We start from the raw sequence: 20,937 nt of genomic DNA, 5'->3' as shown, positions 1-20,937 counted from the left end.
AGGCACACCTGCTCCCACGTAGACACCAATCCACATCCCACGGAAACGGGGATGCCCCGGCCCCAGCGAGGGCTTGCAGCCGCGGGTGGCCGATCTTAGAGGGAACAAAGGGCGGCAGGACAGTCGAATGACACACTTGGTTCCAATTTGCGAGGTCCAGCGTTTTGGAGGAGGAAGCCTCCGAGGTTCTGAGGGTCCCTAGGGACCGACGGGCCGAGTGGGTCACGTGGGCAGGGAGCCAAGGGTTTTGAGCTAAGGTAGCCCCCGGAGGGGCTGAAATGGACCGAGCTGTGGCCAGCGCGGAGCGCTGGGGCGGGAGGACAGTGGGCCGGGGAGCAGGAAGGATTCCTGGGGAGCCCCGCTCCACCCGGCCCTCCTCCCGGCCCGCGACCCTCGGGGTATCAGCTCTCACCCTGGCTTCCAGACGCGCGCCTCTCGTCCCGCCACCACCCAAGACCCATGTCCAGATCCTTTAGTGACCTCGGGCCCTTCTCCCTCCCAGACGCCCAGCCGGGAAGCGGCGGGTCACCTCGGACTCCCCGCCCCCATCCGGTCTGGGCCCTGCCTTGCGGCGGTTCCTCATGTACAGCGCTGGTCCCTCGTGTTGCTGCCACCCCAACCCAGGGCCTGGCGCCACCCCCAAGACCTGCCCCAGCCCTCCCCCCGCCCCCCCCCCCCCACGGCGGGACTGGGAGACAAAAGCCGCCCCTCTTCCTAGCCATCACCATTCGCCCTGAGGCCTCGCGCTGTCTGCCTAAGTCCCCCCTACTGGTCCTCGATTGTGCCCGGCTCTTCTCCTTTGGCCTCTCCTGGGTCTCTGGCACAATGATGGGCGCACAGTGGGCGCCCCCAATACTTGGCTCGTCACGACTGTCCCGACTGCTACCCTCTCATTGTGTGTCTTTCTTCTGTACCCGCCCCTCCCCCATCCAAAATCCCCTGCCCTCCTGTTCAGGAAACGTTTAATTGGGCACTTCCTGGATGCCCTACCCAGAACTAGGCACTGGGGATGCATTTTGCCGAGTCCCGGTTCACACTGCGCATGGAGAGAGCTCCCCGAGTCAGTGTGAGAAGCACTGTCCCGGCAGGTGGAAGCAAGTGCCAGGGAGACACTTCATGTGGCCACCCCATTTCTCTGCCTTCCCTCCTTCTCCCCAGGCCTGGGCTTCGGTATCGGGTCCCCTCTCCTTCTCTCTCCCTGGTTCCTGTTTTTCTTCTTTCCTCCCTCCTGCCTCCCCCTCCGCCGCTCCCGCCTTTGGGCCGCTCTCGGGCCATCTCCTCCGCCCCATCCGGGGCCACCTCGCTGTCCCGGCCTTTGCCCATGGCCCGGCCTACCCCTGCGGTCCCGGGTTCCACTCGAGGGTCTGGGTGCCTCTCCGAGACCAGGGCACCAGCCCTATTGAGGAGCGGAGCAGGGTGTCCGGCCGCTAGAGCCTCGGGCACGCCAAGTGGGCCAGGGTTCGCCAGTCCCAGGGAGCTAGGAAGGAGCCGCTCCCGGGAGACGGGCGGGGGGCTTCAGGGCCAGAGAGGTGGAGGGGTGGCGCGGGCAAGGGAGAGGACCCGCGGCGGCGGTTGGCCGAGAGGAAGAGGAAAGCAGGCTGGCACAGCCTCCGCCTTCGGAGGTTCTCACTGCGCACAGCCGGCCGCCTTCTCCCGGGCTGAGCGAAGGTGAAGGGGAAATCCGGGCGGGACAGAGCCACCGGAGGCCGCCCCGCGTCACTCCCACGCTCCTCCTCTGAGACTCCCCGGCGGCCCCGGCACTAGAAGGGGGTGGTGGTCTGAGCCCCCGCTCACTCGCTGAGCGCCTAGGGCTTGGTAGGGAGAGGAGGCGTGGGGTCCGTCTGTATTAAGTACCCAACAGTGGTGAGCTCGCCTCCACGAAATTATAGTCCACAGCATCCGAGGCTCGGAAACCCCAGGGCAGAAGAGGACCTCGAGTCCGCTGGTCCCAGACTCCGCACGTCACAGCTCAGTTGCGGGGCCGCAGTGCGGCTCCCCCCAACTGCCCCCTTTCTAAGCTCCACCGTGGAGCGGCAGGTGCCGCAGCTGCCCCCCCCCCCCCGCCCTACTCCGGCCCCAGCCGCACTCCCGGGCCACTGGGGGTGGGGTGGGCGGGGGGAGGAGGTGTGCTGGAGCCTCGAGTCCCCAGCCGCAGGCGCTCCCTCCGGAGCACCCGGACATCTCGGAGGACAAGAAGAGGGGGTACGGGGGACGGGGAGGAGTGGAGGGGGGCGACTGCAGAGCTCAGCCGCCGAGCTGTGCGCGGGAGGGGGAGGGGCGGGGGTTCCCTCCCAGCCTCTGGGGTCTGGGGACTCGGGGATGTAAGGCGAGAGCAGGGGGGTGTGACAATTCAGCAGAGGTCGGGACGTACCACGGAGCCCAGTGGCGGGGGGGGGGGCAGAGGACGTGGTCACCGAGGGGAGCCCCCGCCCCCCTTCGCAAAGGCCTACAGCCGAGGTTACAGGGAGAATTGGAACGGGGCTCGTCGCAGGGGGAAGCGGCACGTGAAATCCGCCCCCTCCCCGTACCCCACTTCCGAAGGGGTGGGCCAGCGAGGGGAGGCTGGGGTTGGAGCAGCGGCGCGGGGGCCCCTCCCTTGCACCTCCCCCCACCGGACTTGGTCGCGCCCGAAGTGTAACACTTTCTCTTTGTCGGCGGAGCTCCGCTGTTTCTTGTGCTGTAGCTCCGGTGGCGGCGGCACCCGTGGCAGCCCTGGCGGACGCAGGAGCGATGGCAGCGACCGATATAGCTCGCCAGGTGGTGAGTGCGGGGCTGGGGTGCCGGGAGCCTGGGAAGGGCGGAGGAGACCCGGCCGCCGCCGCCGCCGCCGCTGCGGCGAGGAGGGCAGCGGGCAGCATCCAGGAGCCGAGGCGCGGCGGGACTTCTGCTCCCGGGGTCAGCGGCTCACTCTCCCGGCCGCTCCCCGGGAACGGTGGCGGCGGGCGGGTGGGGGCCCCGGCGGAGGCTGCGGGCCGGCGGCCGAACTTGCATTGCCCGAGAGCCGCAGCGAGCGCCGCCGCCTCCCTCGCTGCAGCTGCCGCCGCGCCGCTGGGCGTTGCCGAATGAATGGCCGCGCCAGCCGCCGAGCCCTCGGGGTCCCCGGCCCCCCCCCCGCCCCCCCCTCCCCCCGGGCCTTGCTTCCTCCTGGCGCCGGGCCGCGCCCCGGAGCCCAGACGCCGGCCGGGACCCGGGCCTCCCCTGCAAGAGGGGCGCGGGGCTGGGGTGAGCCTGGGGCAGGAGGCGGTGAGCGGTGAGGGGGGCGGGGAGGTGACTGGCGGGGGGTAGGGTTTCTCCATGTGCATTACATATGTGACTGCGGCTGTGTGTGTATCACCGTGTGCGTGTGAGTGCACGCGCGCGCACTCGTGCCTCCCCGGCGGGCGGCGGCGCCCGGGTTGTCTGTGACCCTAGATGAGTCCGCCTGTTTCTCTGCGTGCGCTCACCCCCGTGGTGTGTGCGCGTGTGTCCCGACTCCTCTGTGCTGTTTGCCTCTGGGTCCCATTTGTGTGTGTCGGGGGTGGGGGCGGGGGTGCAGTTCGCTGGCCTGTAGGTGGCTGGCTGCGTATTTTGGCGTGTTTCTGGCTACCTGACCCGGGTTTTGCGGGCCACTGGGTGTCTGTCTGGATTCCGTGTTCGGTGTAATTGGGCTGGTATGCCAAAACCTGTGGAGCCGGCTTCTTTCTGCGGGGACTCAGGAAAATAAGTGTGAGGCTTGTAAAAGCGATGCCGTCTCTCTTTTTGTTGGCAGCAGACTCTGGGGGAAAAAAAATGTTCTTTTAAAGAACTGAAGTTTTCCAGCCTGGGATGTTCAGAGAAATCATACTGAAGTGACCTGAGGCTCCATGATTGTTTGTTTGGTTTTTATTTATTTATTTTATTTTGTGTTTTCAGACCAGAGGCGTGCTTGTACAGGGAGGGGATGATTCCATTTGGGGCAACAATCTAGCCTTTCTTTTCATCCATGGGTGTCTGAGATTTTAAGAAGCCCACAGTTACCTACACTCTTTGGTGAGGAAGGAGAGTGAAGTAGAGGTAGATGAAATTCCAGAACATCAAATGCTACTTGATGGAAATCTCCGAACCACACACACACACACACACACACACACACACACGCAAGTTTTTAAACCCTGTGGCTTACTTCTTCAGGGAAATAATCCATGCACTGCAATTCCAGTGCAAAAAGAAAGAAAAAAAAAGCCTCTAGGTATCTGGTGCCATTGAAATTGATTTGTTTTCAAAATCTGTCTCCAGAATCTGATAGCATTTTCTCTACAGGATATATATGAATTCATGACACTCTCTGGTCCCTGTTTGGAAGGGCACGGTGATTTCATTTGGACCTCCCCAACCCCTGTAGACCTCAACCCAGTTCTTTATGTTGATGTGCAAGGACCAGTAGATAGGAGACAGTGCTCTGTGATCATGGAATTTGAGAGGATTCTCTTTGCTCTAAGATTGGCACTGTAATATTTATTGCTGTGGCATCTTGAGGGTTCTCAGAGAGCTTTTCTGCTCCCTGTTACCTGCATTTTAGAGATGGCATGGCCGAAGTCGAGGGATTGTTCTCCTGGATTACACTTGCTCCGTTTTTAGTGACCAAAAAGGATGCTAATGATTTTTCTTGTCAGCTAATTAATTTGCATCGACCTGTCCATACTCTGCCGCCAGTTCCCCTTGCCTGGATTAGGATTGCAGGGCAGATGTTGTAAAGGGGAACATTCCAGAAGGTTGTGCTTCACCTCAGGCACAATTTGGGCCACCCGGAGGTCCCCTTTGTTCTGCGGATGGGAGTTGGGGGGTGGTTTAGGGCCATTTGGTTTGCTTTGCATGGTCCCCGTTTGCTCTGGCTGGCCTTGCCCATACTGCATGGTGAAGAACTTAATTGTATGCCAGATTCTGAAGCTGAAAGAGCAGCCCAAGCACTTGAAACCTTGTTATCGGGATAAATGGGTTTCTGGGAAAACTGACGTCACTCTCCCTGCCCCCCTCCCCCAGGCTGTAAAGCTCTTGTTTATGTGTCATTTGTCTCTCTGCTCTTTGTGTCTGCAAGAAGTTGTAATTCGCCTGGGGAAGATGGAATTGACTCAGGAGACCTTGGACGGCTGATGGCTGTTTGTTTCTTCCAAGGAATATGCATGAGGGGTTTGGAAAGAGAAGTCTGGAGAATAAACCTAGCTCAGGAGTTCTTTTGAATGAGCTCCCGGACATGGTGCCACACATGCATTGCTCTGGGGCGCGCGCGCGTGTGTGTGTGTGTGTGTGTGTGTGTGTGTGGTTGAGGGTCACCATGGCTAGTAAGGCAACATCATTAGTGACTTAAAACAGGCCACAGAATTGTTGGATAGGACCCTTCTTTGGGCATGCACGGAGCTTGGAAGTTCAGCTCTGGCGTACACAACACAACCCGATCCCATCTGAATGAACACCACAAAGATTCTGTGTGACAAAACTCTCTCTCCATTGCGTCCACAGACGTTTATTTTTGACTGCTCAGTGTCCAGCACTATGGCTAGCCCTTGTCAACTATACGAAAAAAAAAAGTAGTAGACATAGTTTCTGGCTTGTAAGCTTATGGTCTAGTTGGAGAGACCAGTTGTGGCTACTGTGAAATAGAGAACTGTAGAAGATTCTTGGGATATCCCCACTCCCAACCCTTGCCCGTGAGGTGGCTTGGGCTGCTATTAATATATACTCTTTTTGTTTAAGTTTATTTATTTACTTTGAGAGAGAGAGAGAGCGTAGGAAGGACAGAGAGAGAGAGAGAGAGAGAGAGAGAGAATCCCAAGCAGGCCCCGGACCGTCAGTGCAGAGCCTGATGCAGGGCTCGAACTCACAAACTGTGAGATCGTGACCTGAGTCGAAACCAAGAGTTGGACATTTAACCAACTGAGCCACCTGGGTGCCCCAGGGTGTACTCTTTGAGGTCATATGACTTCTCCATGGTAACCAAGCAAGGCACAGCCCAGGCCTCAGGGGCGGTATCTTCTGGCTCTTTCATCGAGCTGTTTCTTTCAATGTTGTATTTTGGGGTCCAGACTGTAAGTGCTGTCCCATAGAAAGAACGGCTCATTGGTTCTGGCTTGAACCAATCCCACAATGTGGGCAATGATGCTCTCCTCCACTGGCAGCCTGGTAATGGTCTTTCTCCCTAATGAAGGATCTTGCAGGGGCCAACTTTGCCTTACCTGGGGTTGGTCTGGGGCAGCTGTCTCAGGGCAACCGCCTCCAGGCGGGGAGAAGCTGGTCTCTGCATTCTGATCTTTGCTATCAAATGGCACCTAACCCTTTATTTCCCTTGAAGCTCCAGCCTCAGCCATATCTACCACCTCACACTAAAAGTAATATTATACCCCGACCCGGGAGAGCAAAGCCCCAGTATGTACCCATACCTCCACTGAGGATACAGCACAGACGAAAATTTACATGGCCCCAAATAGAACAAGTTATTGAATCTAAGTCAAGGGTATATGGGTGATCATTGTACCATTTTTCTAACTCTTCTATGTGTTTGAGACTTTTCAAAAGAAAAAGGGGGGGGGACGACAATGTCTTCCCCTCCCCCCACCAAAGGCATACGGCCCTTCCTTCCCTCAGGGAGTTTACAATCTAATAATGGAGGCAGATTTAAATAGCCACGTGATTACCTTCGTGGTCCATGCCGCAGGAGGAGCTGCCGCCCACTGTGAGAATTCACTACAAGTGGACCTAATCCAGCCGTGAACGGGGCGGTGGGTGACTGGAAAGGCTTCCTGAGGGCTTCAGCTAAGAAAGGGGTAGGTGTGAAGATGCTTGAACTCTCACCCTGCTCCCCGGCCGGGGACATCTCATTTGTTAATTCACACGCTTCTGTTCTCATTCATTCATTCCTCCAACAGAGTTGGTTGGGCACCAACTCCGCCAGGCCCTGTGCCAGGTGCCGGGGATATGGTGGTGCCGAGGCACACAGGACCGTGCCCTCCGAAAGCTTCCAGATGACAGGCAGGAATCAGTCCCGTTTCCTTTCATTTCCTAAATCCTGGAAATGTTGAGTGGTAGCGGTGTTCTTATTACAAAACTGCATTACAGCTGAGCGATTTGTCTGTATAGCATAATGAGATTTTGATCTGCAGTCATGTGCATAGCATTTACCTTGTGGAGTCTCTGCTGTAAATTTTCTGTTAATTGCTGGCTTTGTTACCCAGCATGGCCCCTCCCTTTGTGTGCCGTAAGGGAACAAACCCGGAGCATTAGTCTGAGCAAAAACTAATTAGGAAGATAAGCCCCCTGGAAAAAGGTATTCCAAAACTAAATAGGACTGATTTCTGGACTTGCCTGGGTTTCTGGATTATCAGAGCCGTGGTTTCGTATTAGCATGAACAATTGAGAAGGGCTTTTAAGTTGCAGGTACTTTAAGACCCCATTGAAGAAAGAGAAAGAGAAGAGGAAGACAGAGAATACCATAGATAAGTATAACATGTTTCTTTCAGCGATCTCCAAATGCTTCCATCTGTATTTCATTTTTCCCAACAGCTTCCTGAACAAGTATTCCTGTTTTCTTCATTTATGGGTACGGGGAGACCAAGTGACTTAGTCCAAAGCGATATCGCTGGTCAGTGGACGAAACAATGAAACACATAACAGATGACACAGATTCATTAAAAAAATATAAATAAATAAATAAATAAATAAGCCAAACCTGCCCTTTTTGTGATGTTTCTAAGCAATAAAAATCCTGCCATTACCCCAACTTCCCCCTCTTTTCACCGCCTCTCCCCCACCCCCGCCAGCATGCTCGGGTCAGAGAAGAGTATACTTGGGTTCTTTGAAGACTCGGTGATGTTAAAAAGATCCTCAGCTTAAATCCCAGATCGCACAGCCACGGGTTACGTGTGGGTTTTCTTTCTTTTTCTTTCTTTCCATATTGCTTTAAATAAAAATCTTGGAGCCACCAGCCGTGTAATGATGGATTATTTTAAGTAACAACTTGGGGGGGGGTGCAGAATAAATTAGAAACACAGACCCTTCCTCCTCGGTTTGGCAGGAGAAGGCTTTTGCTGCTGGGATTTGAAACCGTGGGTTTCTCCGCTGCTTGCACAGAGGAAGGAGGCCACATGCTCAGGAGGGTGAGAAATAATGTTATCCTCTTGTCCTGTGTCTCCCCATTAAAGGCAGCCATCTGCTGAATTGTGACACGTGCTCTCAGCTCGCCCTGGGCTTGGGTCATCCGTTCCACTCACTTACAGGGGACTGGGGAAGAGATTTGCAGGCCTCCGCGGGGACAGGACTCAGGGCTCCGGTTTCTCCGGCCAGGGCCCCCTCTGACCCCCCCCCATTGAAGACCCTGGGGTGGGGGAGAGCGGGAGCAGAACCCCGCTTTGGCGACCCTGATGAGGTGTGAGGTAGTGTTGGGTTTCCTTTCCCAGCAGAGGCCCCCAGCTCTGAACACCGGCGCTGAGGCAGGAACTGGGTTTTTTCAGATCCACTTTAAATGAGACCAGATGGAGGCAGAGGCAAATTCAGGCTCCCTAGAGGACAGTTGGGCATTCATCCAGAGGCCTGTGAGTAAACCTTTTTTCTTTTTCTTTTTTTCTTTTTTCTTTTTTTTTCTTTTTTTTTTTTTTTAGCAGATTGGAGATAACAGTGACCAGAACACCTAGAAAACTCTGTTTAAAGAGCCTGGCTTGAAGTCTGGCTCTTGTGGGAGAGGCTGACCCACCCTGAGCGGGGGTCGCCCCTGGCCTGAGGTAGAGCTGTTGTACCTAGAATCTGGCCAGTTGGGTGGAGTGGCCCCGGGCCGGAGGCTTAGGCCCGAGTCCGAAAGGAGAGAAAGGGCAGAGGGAACCCAGAAGAGGAGGACCAGCCCCTCCATGGCTTCTGCTGCCTCAGTTGCCTTCTGTGGGTGGGAGCCGCCTTGCGGAGCCCGTAGGGTTCCAGGTCGTGTTCCGTGACCCTCCTCCCTCTGGACTGTCATCAGGCCACAGGCCCCATGCCCTCACATTTCAGCTGCGTAAAGAAGTCTGTCACTGCAGTCAGCTTTTCCATTTGAGAGTAGCAGTCCTCTCGACAAGGGCCCTGGAGCCCAGCACCACTCCTCGGCCACTAAATCACTCTGTGACTCTGGACAGGTCACTTCCTCTCTCTGAGTCTCTGTTTCCCCTTTTGTAACATGAGCGGGTCGGAGTGGGTCGGAGCCCGAAGGGCGTTACCAGCTCCAACCTTGTGTGGTTCTGAGTGTTTCCTGGTCCCGCAGCTGAATTTCTTTGAGGCTCTTGCCTGCTTCTGCTTCCGACCGAGGTGGTTAACTCCATCTCTTCCCTGCTTTGACTCCTTGAGCTGGGTGGAGAGACAGAGTTGTGGAAAAGGCAAGTCTGTGCTTTTAGCTCAGCAGGGTCTCTCTAAGTGGAATAGAAACAGCCCTTCAGACAGTCTGTCCAGGTGGGGGTGTGTTGCCACTGTCGTCTTATAGAGGTACGCGACAGCTGAATTTCTGTCTATTGAATCCCATCTTAAATGCGCTAGGAGAGCTGGCCATTTAATGGAATCCTGCTGCGAGTCCTTTTATAGAATGAAAAGCCACTCGGGAATTGATCTGGTGTATTAAAATCCAGAGTTTCATCTACTCGATTTGCCCCAAACGGACCTTTCTCCCTGTATGGTAAGCATGGTTTCCTTCGTGCCTCCCCAGGGCCCCCTAAGCTGCCCGGCCCCCCGGCCCCCCCACCGAAAGGCTTTTCTGGGGCTTTTGGGGGTTCTTATGGCTGATGATACAGTGGCGTCCGCTCTCTTGGTGGCGCTGGAGGCAGCAGATCGGGCTCTCATCCACCTGATTGCTTCATCAAGTCTTTTAGCGGCATGTTTCCGGATATGTGACTCGACTGCTGGTTCACATGAATCCTTATAATAATAAGTTATACCGTATAATAATAAGTAATGTTATAATAAGGATAATAATAGGGTTTTATTGTATTATTGCTAAAATAAGTGTTTACATACAATAAAACTGCCCGAAAGCTGAATACTTAACCGAATTTTCTAGTTATCTGTATGTTAAAGCACCTTTTTGGTACTTGTAGAATCTTTTTTAGAAAGGAATCTTTTTATTCTGGTTATAAAAGTAAACTATGCCCCCCCTCCCCAAAAGTAAAATATGCCTATTGTAGAAAATTTGGGAAACACAGAAAAGCAACAACCTGCATTCCCTCCACCCGAAAGTAACCATTGTCACCATTCTGGTGTAAAGTTGACCTTTGAACAATGCAGGGGTTAAGGGCACTGACCCCCACACAGTCAAAACTCCACGTATAACTTTTGACTCCCCCAAAACTTAATAACTTAACAGCTTATTGCTGGCTGGAAGTCTTACTACTGATAACATAAATAGTAACATTAACACCTACTTTGTATGTTGTATGTATTATATACTTATATTCTTACAATAAAGTAAATTAGAGAAAAGAAAATGTTATTAAGAAAAACATAAGGGAGGGAAAATACATTTATAGGACTACCTTGTATTTATTGAAAAAAAAATCCACGTAATAAGTGGACCCAGGCCCTTCAAACCTGTGTTGTTCAAGGGTCACCTGAATATTCTTCCAAGCTTTCAAAAATACATCTACACTCCCCGCCCCCCATGATTGGAATGATTGGGGTTTTGTTTTGTTATTTGCTTGATCATATTTGGTGATCATTTTTCCTTTTCCTTAAATATTCTTTTTAATTTTTTTTATTAAACTTTTTTAATGTTTATTTATTTATTTATTTAAAAAAATTTTTTTTCAACGTTTTTTATTTATTTTTGGGACAGAGAGAGACAGAGCATGAATGGGGGAGGGGCAGAGAGAGAGGGAGACACAGAATCGGAAACAGGCTCCAGGCTCCGAGCCATCAGCCCAGAGCCTGATGCGGGGCTCGAACTCACAGACCGCGAGATCGTGACCTGGCTGAAGTCGGACGCTCAACCGACTGCGCCACCCAGGCGCCCCTTAATGTTTATTTTTAAGAGACAGACAGGCAGAGAGCGGGGGAGGGGCAGAGAAAGAGGGAGACACAGAATTTGAAGCAGGTTCCAGGCTCTGGGCTGTCAGCACAGAGCCCAACATGGGGCTCAAACCCACGAACTGTGAGATCATGACCTGAGCCAAAGTCAGCTTAACTGCCTGAGCCATCCAGGCGCCCCTCTTTTTAATTTTTTTAATGTTTATTTATTTTTGAGAGGGAGAGAGACAGACAGAGAGACAGAATCCGAAGTGGGCTCCAGGCTCTGAGCTGTCAGTGTAGAGCCTGACGCTGGGGCCCAAACCCACGAACTGGGAGAACATGAGCTGAGCCGAAATCGGACACTTAACCGACTAAGCCACCCAGGTGCTCCCTTGTCATTAAATTTTCTTAGAAGATATTTGTATCAGCTGTTTAATATTCCATTGTGCATCACTGAACTATTCACTGATTTTGATCATCCTGAAGGTTTGCAGGGTCTATGATGGAGAAAAGGGAAGGTGTGAGAGATCAGGCCCACTAGAGAATCCTATTTCAGTGTGTCTACGACGAGGTGCAGAGAGGCCAGAGGAGCAAGTTTAGGGAAAGGCCAGTGGTCGGCAATGAGTTCCAACCTTTTGGTTTTGGTCTCATCCTTCAGAACGTCAGCTACTGACTTAGCCACGGGGCTTGAAATAGGAGGCCAGAAACTCCATTGATATTGACACACCTTTAGTTCCCAAGGGCCTCATATACTGTTTGCTTCCTCTGCCACTAAGGTTGGAAGAGGGGCGGGGCGGGGGGGGGGTAGAAGGGGCCAGGGGTTGCCCACTTGGGTGCTTATGGGACTCTTTATTTTCCGAATAACAGCAGTGAGAGGAAGATGCACAGCTGGAACCGCCATAACTTGTTCTTCGTAACGCGAACCTTTGAATATTCAATTAAAAAATGAGATTGGTGTGTCCTCAGGGGAGGAGGCGGAAGAGAAAGAGAGCAGAGCTTCTGCCTGTGATATGAAATGTGGTATAACGTATTTCAAACCGCAGGTGACTGCAGATGGGGAGAAAACAGGAAATGGAATTGGGGAGGGGGGGGGCTCTCTCGATTCGAGGGAGCCCTCTTTCATTTTGCCTTTCTTTTAGCTCTTCTCAGACTCTGCATCCTAATTACCTCTGTTGCAAAGCTGAGTGAGAACTCTTTTCTTGTACTAAACATGTTTTTAAATGACACAGGTAATGTGTGAATACATTCATGCTGTAAAAGGATCAAACAATACAGAAGCACGTTGAATGTCCCCCTGAGGAAGCCCCCCCCCCCACCGCATTTCCACCTTGCTCCCCTGAGGTAGCCACCGTTCCTGGTTTAGTGGGTTCCTTTCTGTCCCCTTTCTATGCACTCACATACATTTATGTGCAAATACACATATATAGGGCTTTTTTTTTTGCATATATGGGCTCTTACTGTGCTTATTGTACTACGAGCTTCTTTTTGCTGCAATATAAATATGTCTTGGAGATGTTTGCATCAGAATATACAGACCTACCACATTCTTCTCAATGGCTGCAGAATATTCCAGACTATGCATGTATCACAATTTAGTTCAATACTTTTCTATTATCAGACATCTGTGGGTTTTCCCCCTTGTTTTTCAGTATCGTAATCGAGGCTGTGATGAATTTCCCTATACGTGGATCTTTGCACAGACCCGTGAGTTTCTGTAGAATAGATTCCCGGGGGAGGTTGCAGGGGGACAGGAGATGGGCCCTTTAACATTTTGTTGACTGTGATCCTTCTAGCCTCTCAGTTCAAGCCTTGAACGTGACACCACCCACTACTCAGGTGATAACTTGAGATATTAGCGTTGGGTTGTCACTTCCATCTTTTCTGGTGCACATTGTAATCAAGACCTCAATTCATCAGGCCACCTTAAGGAGAAAGAGGAGAGAGATGAGATAGCAGAACTTTAGTGAGGGAGGGGGAAGAAACTTCCAGAGCTGTCCCGGGGTCAGTGTACATTCAGTCCGATGTCCTTTTTTACCTCCACATATTTAGCTCTGAACAATGAGAACTGATACTCATGATGACCTTGACATCTTATAAGATTCATCAAAACAAAAGTGAATAGTGCTCACTAGACAGGATTTCCTAAAGCAGGAAATATATATACAAATACATTTTTGAAGCTTTCTCGACTCTAAGCCTTGAGACAAAAAGTTTGCTGCTTAGGGGCGCCCGAATGGCTCAGTCGGTTGAGCGTCTGACTCTTGGTTTCTGCTCAGGTCATGATCTCACGGTTCATGGGATCGAGCCCTGCATCTGGCTCTGAGCTGGCGGTGCGGAGCCTGCTTGGGATACTTTCTTTCTCTCTTTCTCTGGCCTTCCCCCACTTGTCCACATGCTCTCTTTCTCTCTCAAAATAAATAAATATTTTTAAACAGTTTGCTGCTTAAATCTTTAGCAGGAAGAACACAGTAACCAGCTCCCATGCTTCCAAGTCTCCATAACCTTCCAGTTAATTTTGGTGTATTGGATGGACACTGGGTAAGAAGATACAGAGAAAAATAGGGATTCTAAAGCCACCAGTGACCTTCATCAAATCCAGACTAATGGTTAGCTCTCTGTAATTCTTCCTCATTTCAACCTTGGTCTCTGGTGCTAGAAGACTGTTGGGTCACCTCCAACTTCTCCGATCATTTCCCCCCTCTTGGAAGAATCCTTTTCATCTTCCATTCCTTACTTATGGACATTTCCTGCATTCAGTGCCTAGTTCTTTTCTCCCTGTACTATCTCTTAAAGAACACATCCAATTTCCTCCCACTTCTAAATTCATCCCCCAGTGCTGAATTCTCCTTGAGCCTACAAGCCCATATTGCTAAGTACTTGTTAGATTTCTTCTCTTGCATATCTCACCAGAAAATCAAACCGGCCTTATTGTCCTTACCATATAAAATGTTTTTTACAAATCCAGAAGACAGAGACAGACACCTATGTTCTAAAAAATGGGCGAGGACTTGACTAGGCAACTCACATACATGTGTGCATATGCACAATGCATGTATAGATACACAATACAGAATACACAATAAAAGGAATGTTCCCCCTCACGTGCAAACTAAATGTTGTGATACCAGTTTTCAATGATTCCATCCCCAGTGGTTAAAAAGCCTCAGAAACTTGGTGTTGGTCTAAGTGTGGGCAAACAGACACTATTGCATATTGGTGACCGAAGTAGACCTTTGTACTATTTATTCTCTGTTGAGTGATTCCTCAGCGTGTACTGAAGTCTTTCTTTTTCAAAAAATTTTTGTAATGATTATTTACTTTTGAGAGAGAGAAAGACAGAGCCTGAGGGGAGGAGGGGTAGGGAGAGAGAGGGAGACACAGAATCGGAAGCAGGCTCCAGGCTCTGAGCCGTCAGCACAGAGCTCAACTCGGGGCTCAAACCCACGACCTGTGAGATCATGACCTGAGCCGAAGTCGGACGCTTAACGGACTGAGCCACCCAGGTGCCCCTGTACTGAAGTCTTTGAAATGTGTGTGCCCTTGGACCCAGCAGGCTTTAATTCTAGGGGTTTAACTTAAGGAAATAATCAAAGATCTATGCACACCTGTAAGAATGAGAATTATTGTTCATATTGTTTAAAACTTGGAAACACGCTAAACGTCTAGCAGTGGAAAATTACTTAAGAAAATATGGTGAATTCCTACAATGGAATGCTATATGGCCAACACAAATAGTGTTTTAGAAGTATGCTTCATTTCTCAAGAAAAGGTCCATACTATATTATGCGCCAGGTTTTGTAAAGGAGCATACAGAATTATCCCTATTTTGTAAGAAACAAAAGGTATACAGACCGGAGGGAAACGTATGTAAATATTAACAGTGGTTATCTCTGGAGGGTGCTGTTATGGGTGACTGCTGTTTTCTCCTTTACAATTTTCCCTATGTTCTACAATTTCTACAGTGCACCTTGCGTACTTTTTAGAAAATAAAAAGCCCGATAGCACGTAATTTTTTCGTAATAGCTTATCTAAAACCAGAATCCTCAACTTCCCCACTAAGCGAGCACCCTTTCCTGGCTTCTCTCTTTTCTGTCCGTGGTGCCATCACCAATCCAAGCTCCCAGGCTTAGAACCTTGCAGCCTTAGAGCTCTGATTGTCCCTTCGCCCTCTCTTCACCAATCGCTGATTGAGCGATCGCCCTTCTTTAGGACATCTCTCAAGTTTGTTCCTCCCTCCTGAGTCCCAAGTCAGATCGGCTCAGTTCAAGCAGCACGTATTGGCACGGTGCCTGGATGCCTCTCTGCCAGGTCCGTGTTAGTGGAGTCCTCTGTCTTCTTGCCTCTGCTCGCTCTCTCCTCCAATCAGTCAGTCAAACACCCCGCAGCTGGAATGATCTTTCGAAAACCTGTATCATGGCTCTCCCCGCTCAAGACACTCAAAGGGCCCCCACACCCCGTTGCCTAGGGAATAAAGCCCATACACGCTTCCTTCCACTCTTTACGGCACTGTGCTAGGTGGGAGGTAACGGGGAAGGGGCACATGGGAGGTTCTTGTGAGTTTTTGTTGACAATGACGTAAGTCTTTAAGCATCAGGTGTGGGGCTCGCCCCATCTCTCCACTGCGTTCAGTTTGAAAAGTCCCTTTCCTCTCCTTTTGGCCCTTGGACCAGAGGCCAGAGCTGCACGGTGCTGAATTTGGACACAGGAAGAGGCGGCCAGGGGCGATAAAATACGGCTCAGGAAACCTCAGCTCTGAGTCTGTCCCAATTTCCGATGCCCGCTACGGAAGAGGATCCATCGAGAAAGCATATTGGCCCTTAAGTCTCTCTCCCCTGCAGTGGTGAGGACCGAGAGCAAACGGTGGGAAACTTCCACCTTCGTTCGTCTGCTTTAAGAAAAAGGAGAAAAGGGGTGGAGGGTGAGGGGAAGCAGAAAGGGGTGTGTGTAGAACAAGCCCCGAGTGGTGTGGGCCACGCATGAAACCCAGCTGTTTACAGGCGCCCCTCTGGGGTCCACAATACGCCAACTCAGACTGTGGCATATGGCTGTGTCAGGAATACTCCACCGGGACTGTGGGGGGAGGGGTGAGACGCATGAGGGTAATGAACTTGCCAGATGGCGCTCCCGGCCCTGATCCTGTCTCTCGCTCTTGGAAGACCTGCTGAGGGGGCCCAGCCCATCCCTCTCCGTGGGACCTAGGCTCAAAGCAGGTGCAGTCGACCACGAAGACGGCCTGCTAGAACAAACCGCCCGGGATGCCGGTGCGGGCCTCCTGGCACTAACCATGCCCTTCTTGGACTGCTCTTGGCGCCTTTCCGGTTTACCGAAATCTTGGTGTAAAACCATTAACGATAGGAAGCTCTGGGACTAGCAGGTGAAGGAAGCAAAGGCCCTCTGCTTTGCGGGGCTGCGACTGGCCTGGCCGACCCCTGTGGAGACCAGGGGTCCCGCGGAAGCCTGGAGGCCGCTCTCTCTGGCTGGGGGGGGAGACACAGGCGTTCCATGGCATCGCGTGTTATTTGGGGGAGTCCGAGTACATGGGTGATCTCACAGTGCAAGAAAAACAGGTGCTGCTGTTGACGGAGTGCCCACCACAGGCCAGGCACCGTGTTCCGTGCTTGAGGAACATTATCCTGTGTCCTCCTCGCCCCAGTCCTATGAGCTAGGAACTACGCGTCCCCGATTTTACAGGTGGGGAGGCTCTGAGAAGTTAAGTAACTTGTCCGAGGTCAGAAGGTGAAGGAGGCAGGATTCTCACACGGACACCTGTCAGAGGTCAAAGCCTAGTCTCTTCACCTCTACACCGAGCCACCTTTGTGGTTGCCCAAAATGCCCTCGAGACAGGACTAACTGCTTTTTTGAAGTCCTATTGTAATGTTCGCTGAGCACAGAGGCATGGACCAGGCGTTGTGCTTAAAGCTCGTTGGACGTTGTGGCACATTCGAGACCCCCTGTCTCCTAGGACAGACGTGGGAGGAAACGGGGTCTGCGAGAGGTTACCCAGCTTGTAAGTGGTGGAGGCAAGAGTTAACCCAAGTCCGTGAACCCCTGAACCCGCCCTCCCACCTGTCGTGAGCCCCCTCTGCAGTTGGCTCTGTCTGGAACTAAGGTGACATTCATCGCGGAGCCTGGAGATGCCCGTACCTAAGAATCTGTGATTTCTTTCTTTCTTTCTTTTTTTTTAATATTTATTTCTTTTTGAGAGCTCAAGCGGGGGAGGGGCAGAGAGAGGGGGGCAGAGGATCCGAAGCGGGCTCTGCGCTGACAGAGGCTCGAACTCACAATCCGCGAGATCGTGACCTGAGCCGAAGTCGGGCGCCCATCCGACTGAGCCACCCAGGTGCCCCAGGAATCTGTGATTTCTAAGCCGGTGGTGATTTCTAAGCCATTCTGCTTTGGAGCCGGGAGTAGCTATGGGAAGATAAGACACACGGGGCCTGGCGTTACTTCCTCGCTCGGAGATGGTTTGGATGAGAAGTGAGACCCAGGTTGCTTTTAAGCACGTTTTCCTTTTCTCCCCTCCCTCCCCTTCCAAATTAGGGTGAAGGCTGCCGAACTGTCCCCCTGGCTGGACATGTGGGGTTTGACAGCTTGCCCGACCAGCTGGTGAATAAGTCAGTCAGCCAGGGTTTCTGCTTCAACATCCTGTGCGTGGGTGAGTATTTCCATAGCAGGAAATTCTATTACAGAATATGGATCCTTAATGGCTGGATGTGGCTTTGCAGGTAATTAGGTTAAATACTGAGCCATTCTGATCTATTTGCAAAAGTGCTTTCCCCACTTCTTCCTCTTTTATCCCTCTGTTTGCTTTGGTAAGCAGCCGGCTTGTGATTGTATTTTTCCCTGGCCAGACCAGAAGGCGTGGCCGTACCCTGGGGGAAACTGAGCGCTGTGACACCCTGTGGAAATGTGGTCAGGGTGCTGGCTGGCTCAGCTACGGCTGTCAAGTTCCTTTGGACTGAGAAAACCGGAGCCGGACAGAATTTGGGTGGCGGGGGAGGTAGTGGCTGTGGAAGGGTGCCTGCCCGCCAGCTGTGGGCAGTGGGTTGGGGCTGTCTGTTCCTCTGTAGCCCTGTTGCGCTTGCCACAGTTGGAGCTCAAGTTCAGGGACCATACGGCCGAGCGCCAAGTTCTTTTATTCTCTTATAGCCTGTCTCCACCTGGACCTTTAGTCTCCAGCGTGGGGACCATGTCTTCTTAGTCACTTCGAATGTGCCAATCACAGCACAAAGAGAGCTCAGGAATGTTTCTGAGATGAATGAATGAGTTAAGCCCACAGGAAACACTTGTTATCCCTGTCAAACACTCCAGCATGGTAGCAATTTGAGTCCTTACCAGGACTCTGCGAAGTGAGCAGAGGGAGCGAGTGGCATTTGTATCTTCACGGGGCAGGTGGAGACCCAGACATTTGGGGAGGATTAGAGAGTCAGGGGAGGCAGCCCAGAATAAGTGGCGGAGCCAGGACAAAGCCCCAGGTCTGGCCCACCCCCTTGGCCCCTCCCACTGTTTCTCCAACTGTGGGGAGGTGGGGGGGGGGGCGACATCCTTTGAGAATACAAAGGCACTTTGGAGCCGAGGAGCAACAGCTCCTTGCCAGTCTCTCAGAATCTCTCCTTAAGACCTTAAAAAAATCCCAAATTTGCAAACACAATCACAGCATATAATTTTCACTCCACAGTGCAGTAAAGTGTACCTGCGTATTTTCAGCGACCTACTTCTAAACCTTAACGGTTGTGTAAATACCATAATAGAGTCCGTTTTCCCGCTGGTTGGTACACTCACACACTTTGGCTAATTGCTCTTCCTTATTTTTGTAGAGAGTGTATGGGGAACTCATTCTCATTCAGGCTCTGAACCACTGCTGAATTGGATATTTTACTCTTTTAATGTAGTCTAAGGTTCTGTTTTCTTTCTTGTTTTTTATTATTTATTTTGAGAGAGAGCGAGAGAGCACATGAGCACGAGTGGGGTGGGAGCAGAGAGAGAGAGAGAGAGAGAGAGAGAGAATATTCCAAGCAGGCTCCGTGCTGTCAGTGCAAAGCCCGACGCGGGGCTCGATCTCATGAACCGTGAGGCCATGACCTGAGCCGACATCAAGAGTCAGACGCTAAACCCACTGAGCCACCCAGACGCCCCTAAAGTTCTGTTTTCTGTCTAAGCTCATTCATTTTCTAGGACTTGTTATTTTTCTTTTCCTCTACCCTTAGCACCCTTTGTCAGATCGTTTTCTGCAGGTGAGTAACTGGCCACTGGAAGATGAAGAGAGAAGAAGGCCACTTCTCAGTATGGACGACAGGCAGTCAGCTAGGCTCACTCACTAGCCGAATGACTCACTCCCACACATCGGCTTGGGAGCCCGTGAGATGGAAATGTGTGCTTTACAGAATGACGCGTCACGGGCCTTTAGAGTCCGCAGCGAGGCCATTAATTCTTCAAATGCCAGAAGCCTGCTCGTGGTTAGGAGAAGGACACAAAATCAACAGAAGCCACGGTGATCAACCGCAAGGTGCTATCACATCCAATATTAGCACTGCCAAACCTCTCCAGTCTTTGGCTATTGGCCAACTTATTTCGCATAATACTTGATTACTGAAAGATTTCCGCACAAACATATTGGATTCCCTCGGCATTCCTCCCAGAGCTCCGTATGACCTGTACTGAAGTTGAGGAGATGAAAGGTGAAATGACAGGCCCGCCCTCAGCAGCCTTTCAACCGAGTGCAGTTGGGTGGGTGAGTAAAGCTTCAGGAGGGAGGCCATGTAAAGCAGAACGGCTCTCCAAGGGCCAGAGGTGAAGGGCAATGGGATCTGGGGACCACGGGCTCCCCTAGGGCCCAGAGGAGGAGGCAGCCGAGCTCCAGGCAGTGGGTGGGAGAAATAGTAAGTAAACCCCTGTCCTCCAGTTCCCACCCAGGTGCTGGACGGCTACAGCTGCTTCCGCGTGCACCTGCTGGGGAACCGCCCCAGACCCTTCAGGAGGGGGAGGAGTCGGAAAGAGACCCTCGCCCCCGAAGACCCACCCCCTCTCTTTCTTTCCCTGCTTGCCAGGTCTCGGAAATAGCCCTACGAGCCCCTCTCTTGGCGCCGCAGGCGCCTGCCTTGAATGCCCCCAACCTGGCCTGGGTTAAGTTCATTCCCCATCCCTGATCCCAAACAGCCTGTGATTCATGCATCCTGCTCTCTGTCTGTGTTCACAACCCCGTCATTGCTCAGAGAACCCCCAATTTGGGCCAAGGTCACGTGTGGTTTAGAATGTCTCTAAGGCTGCAATCTCAGCTCAGCCATGGGGCCGGGTACTGTCACTGACTTGGTGAAGGGTCCGCAGCTTGACTGCCGAAGGTGACCTTTTCTCTCGCGGGACTTTCCGTGGCCATTCTGTCATGCTTACCGCCTGTGCATAACTATCAGGTTTACTCCCTTGATGACTGTTATAAAATGATTCTGTTGAGGCATAGACTATATGCCCCCAAAGGATTTTCTCTGCTTTTTTCATAGGGCATTTTTAAAAACGTTTATCTATTGGGGCGCCTGGGTGGCTCAGTCGGTTAAGCGTCCGACTTTGGCTCAGGTCATGATCTCAACGGTTCGTGGGTCTGAGCCCTGCTCAGGCTCTGTGCTGACAGGGCAGAGCTTGCTTCGGATCCTCTATTTCTCTCTCTGCCCCTCCCCTGCTTACGCTCTCTTCTTTCTCTCTCAAAAAATAAGTAAACATTTTTTGAAAAGTTTACTTACTTATTTTTGAGGGGTGGAGGGGCAAAGAGAGGCAGACAGAGAATCCCAAGCAGGCTCTGCGCTGTCAGTACAGAGCCCGACGCGGGACTGGAACCCACAAACCGTGAGATCATGACCTGAGCTGAAGTGGGATGCTTAACCGACTGAGCCACCCAGGCACCCCATTTTTTTTTTTAGATACTTATTTTTATTTGGGGTTGGGGAGAGTACGAGCAGGGGAGGGGCAGAGAGACGGCGACAGAGG

The 20,937-nt window shown here is 52.0% G+C and overlaps 1 protein-coding gene across 8 annotated transcripts in view; it reads left to right on the top strand.

Moving 5' to 3' along the window:
• Positions 1-2,615: 2,615 nt before the first annotated feature.
• SEPTIN6 (septin 6) overlaps positions 2,616-20,937 on the top strand; it is a 67,636-nt gene continuing 49,314 nt past the window's right edge. For 3 of the 8 annotated variants that reach the window (XM_043571104.1, XM_043571112.1, XM_043571107.1), the window contains exons 1-3: positions 2,664-2,760; positions 12,612-12,666; positions 17,503-17,617. In XM_043571104.1, coding sequence (XP_043427039.1) covers positions 12,631-12,666; positions 17,503-17,617 — 151 coding nt within the window. In that variant the 5' untranslated portion in view covers positions 2,664-2,760; positions 12,612-12,630. Of the gene's footprint in view, positions 2,761-12,611; positions 12,667-17,502; positions 17,618-20,937 lie in introns of all 8 variants that reach the window. The other 5 variants (XM_043571109.1, XM_043571111.1, XM_043571105.1 and 2 more) reach the window with 4 other exon arrangements.

Source organism: Prionailurus bengalensis, chromosome X (genome assembly GCF_016509475.1).
Source record: "Prionailurus bengalensis isolate Pbe53 chromosome X, Fcat_Pben_1.1_paternal_pri, whole genome shotgun sequence".
NCBI classification, from domain to species: domain Eukaryota; kingdom Metazoa; phylum Chordata; class Mammalia; order Carnivora; family Felidae; genus Prionailurus; species Prionailurus bengalensis.
This window is presented reverse-complemented; position numbering and strand designations above follow the sequence as displayed.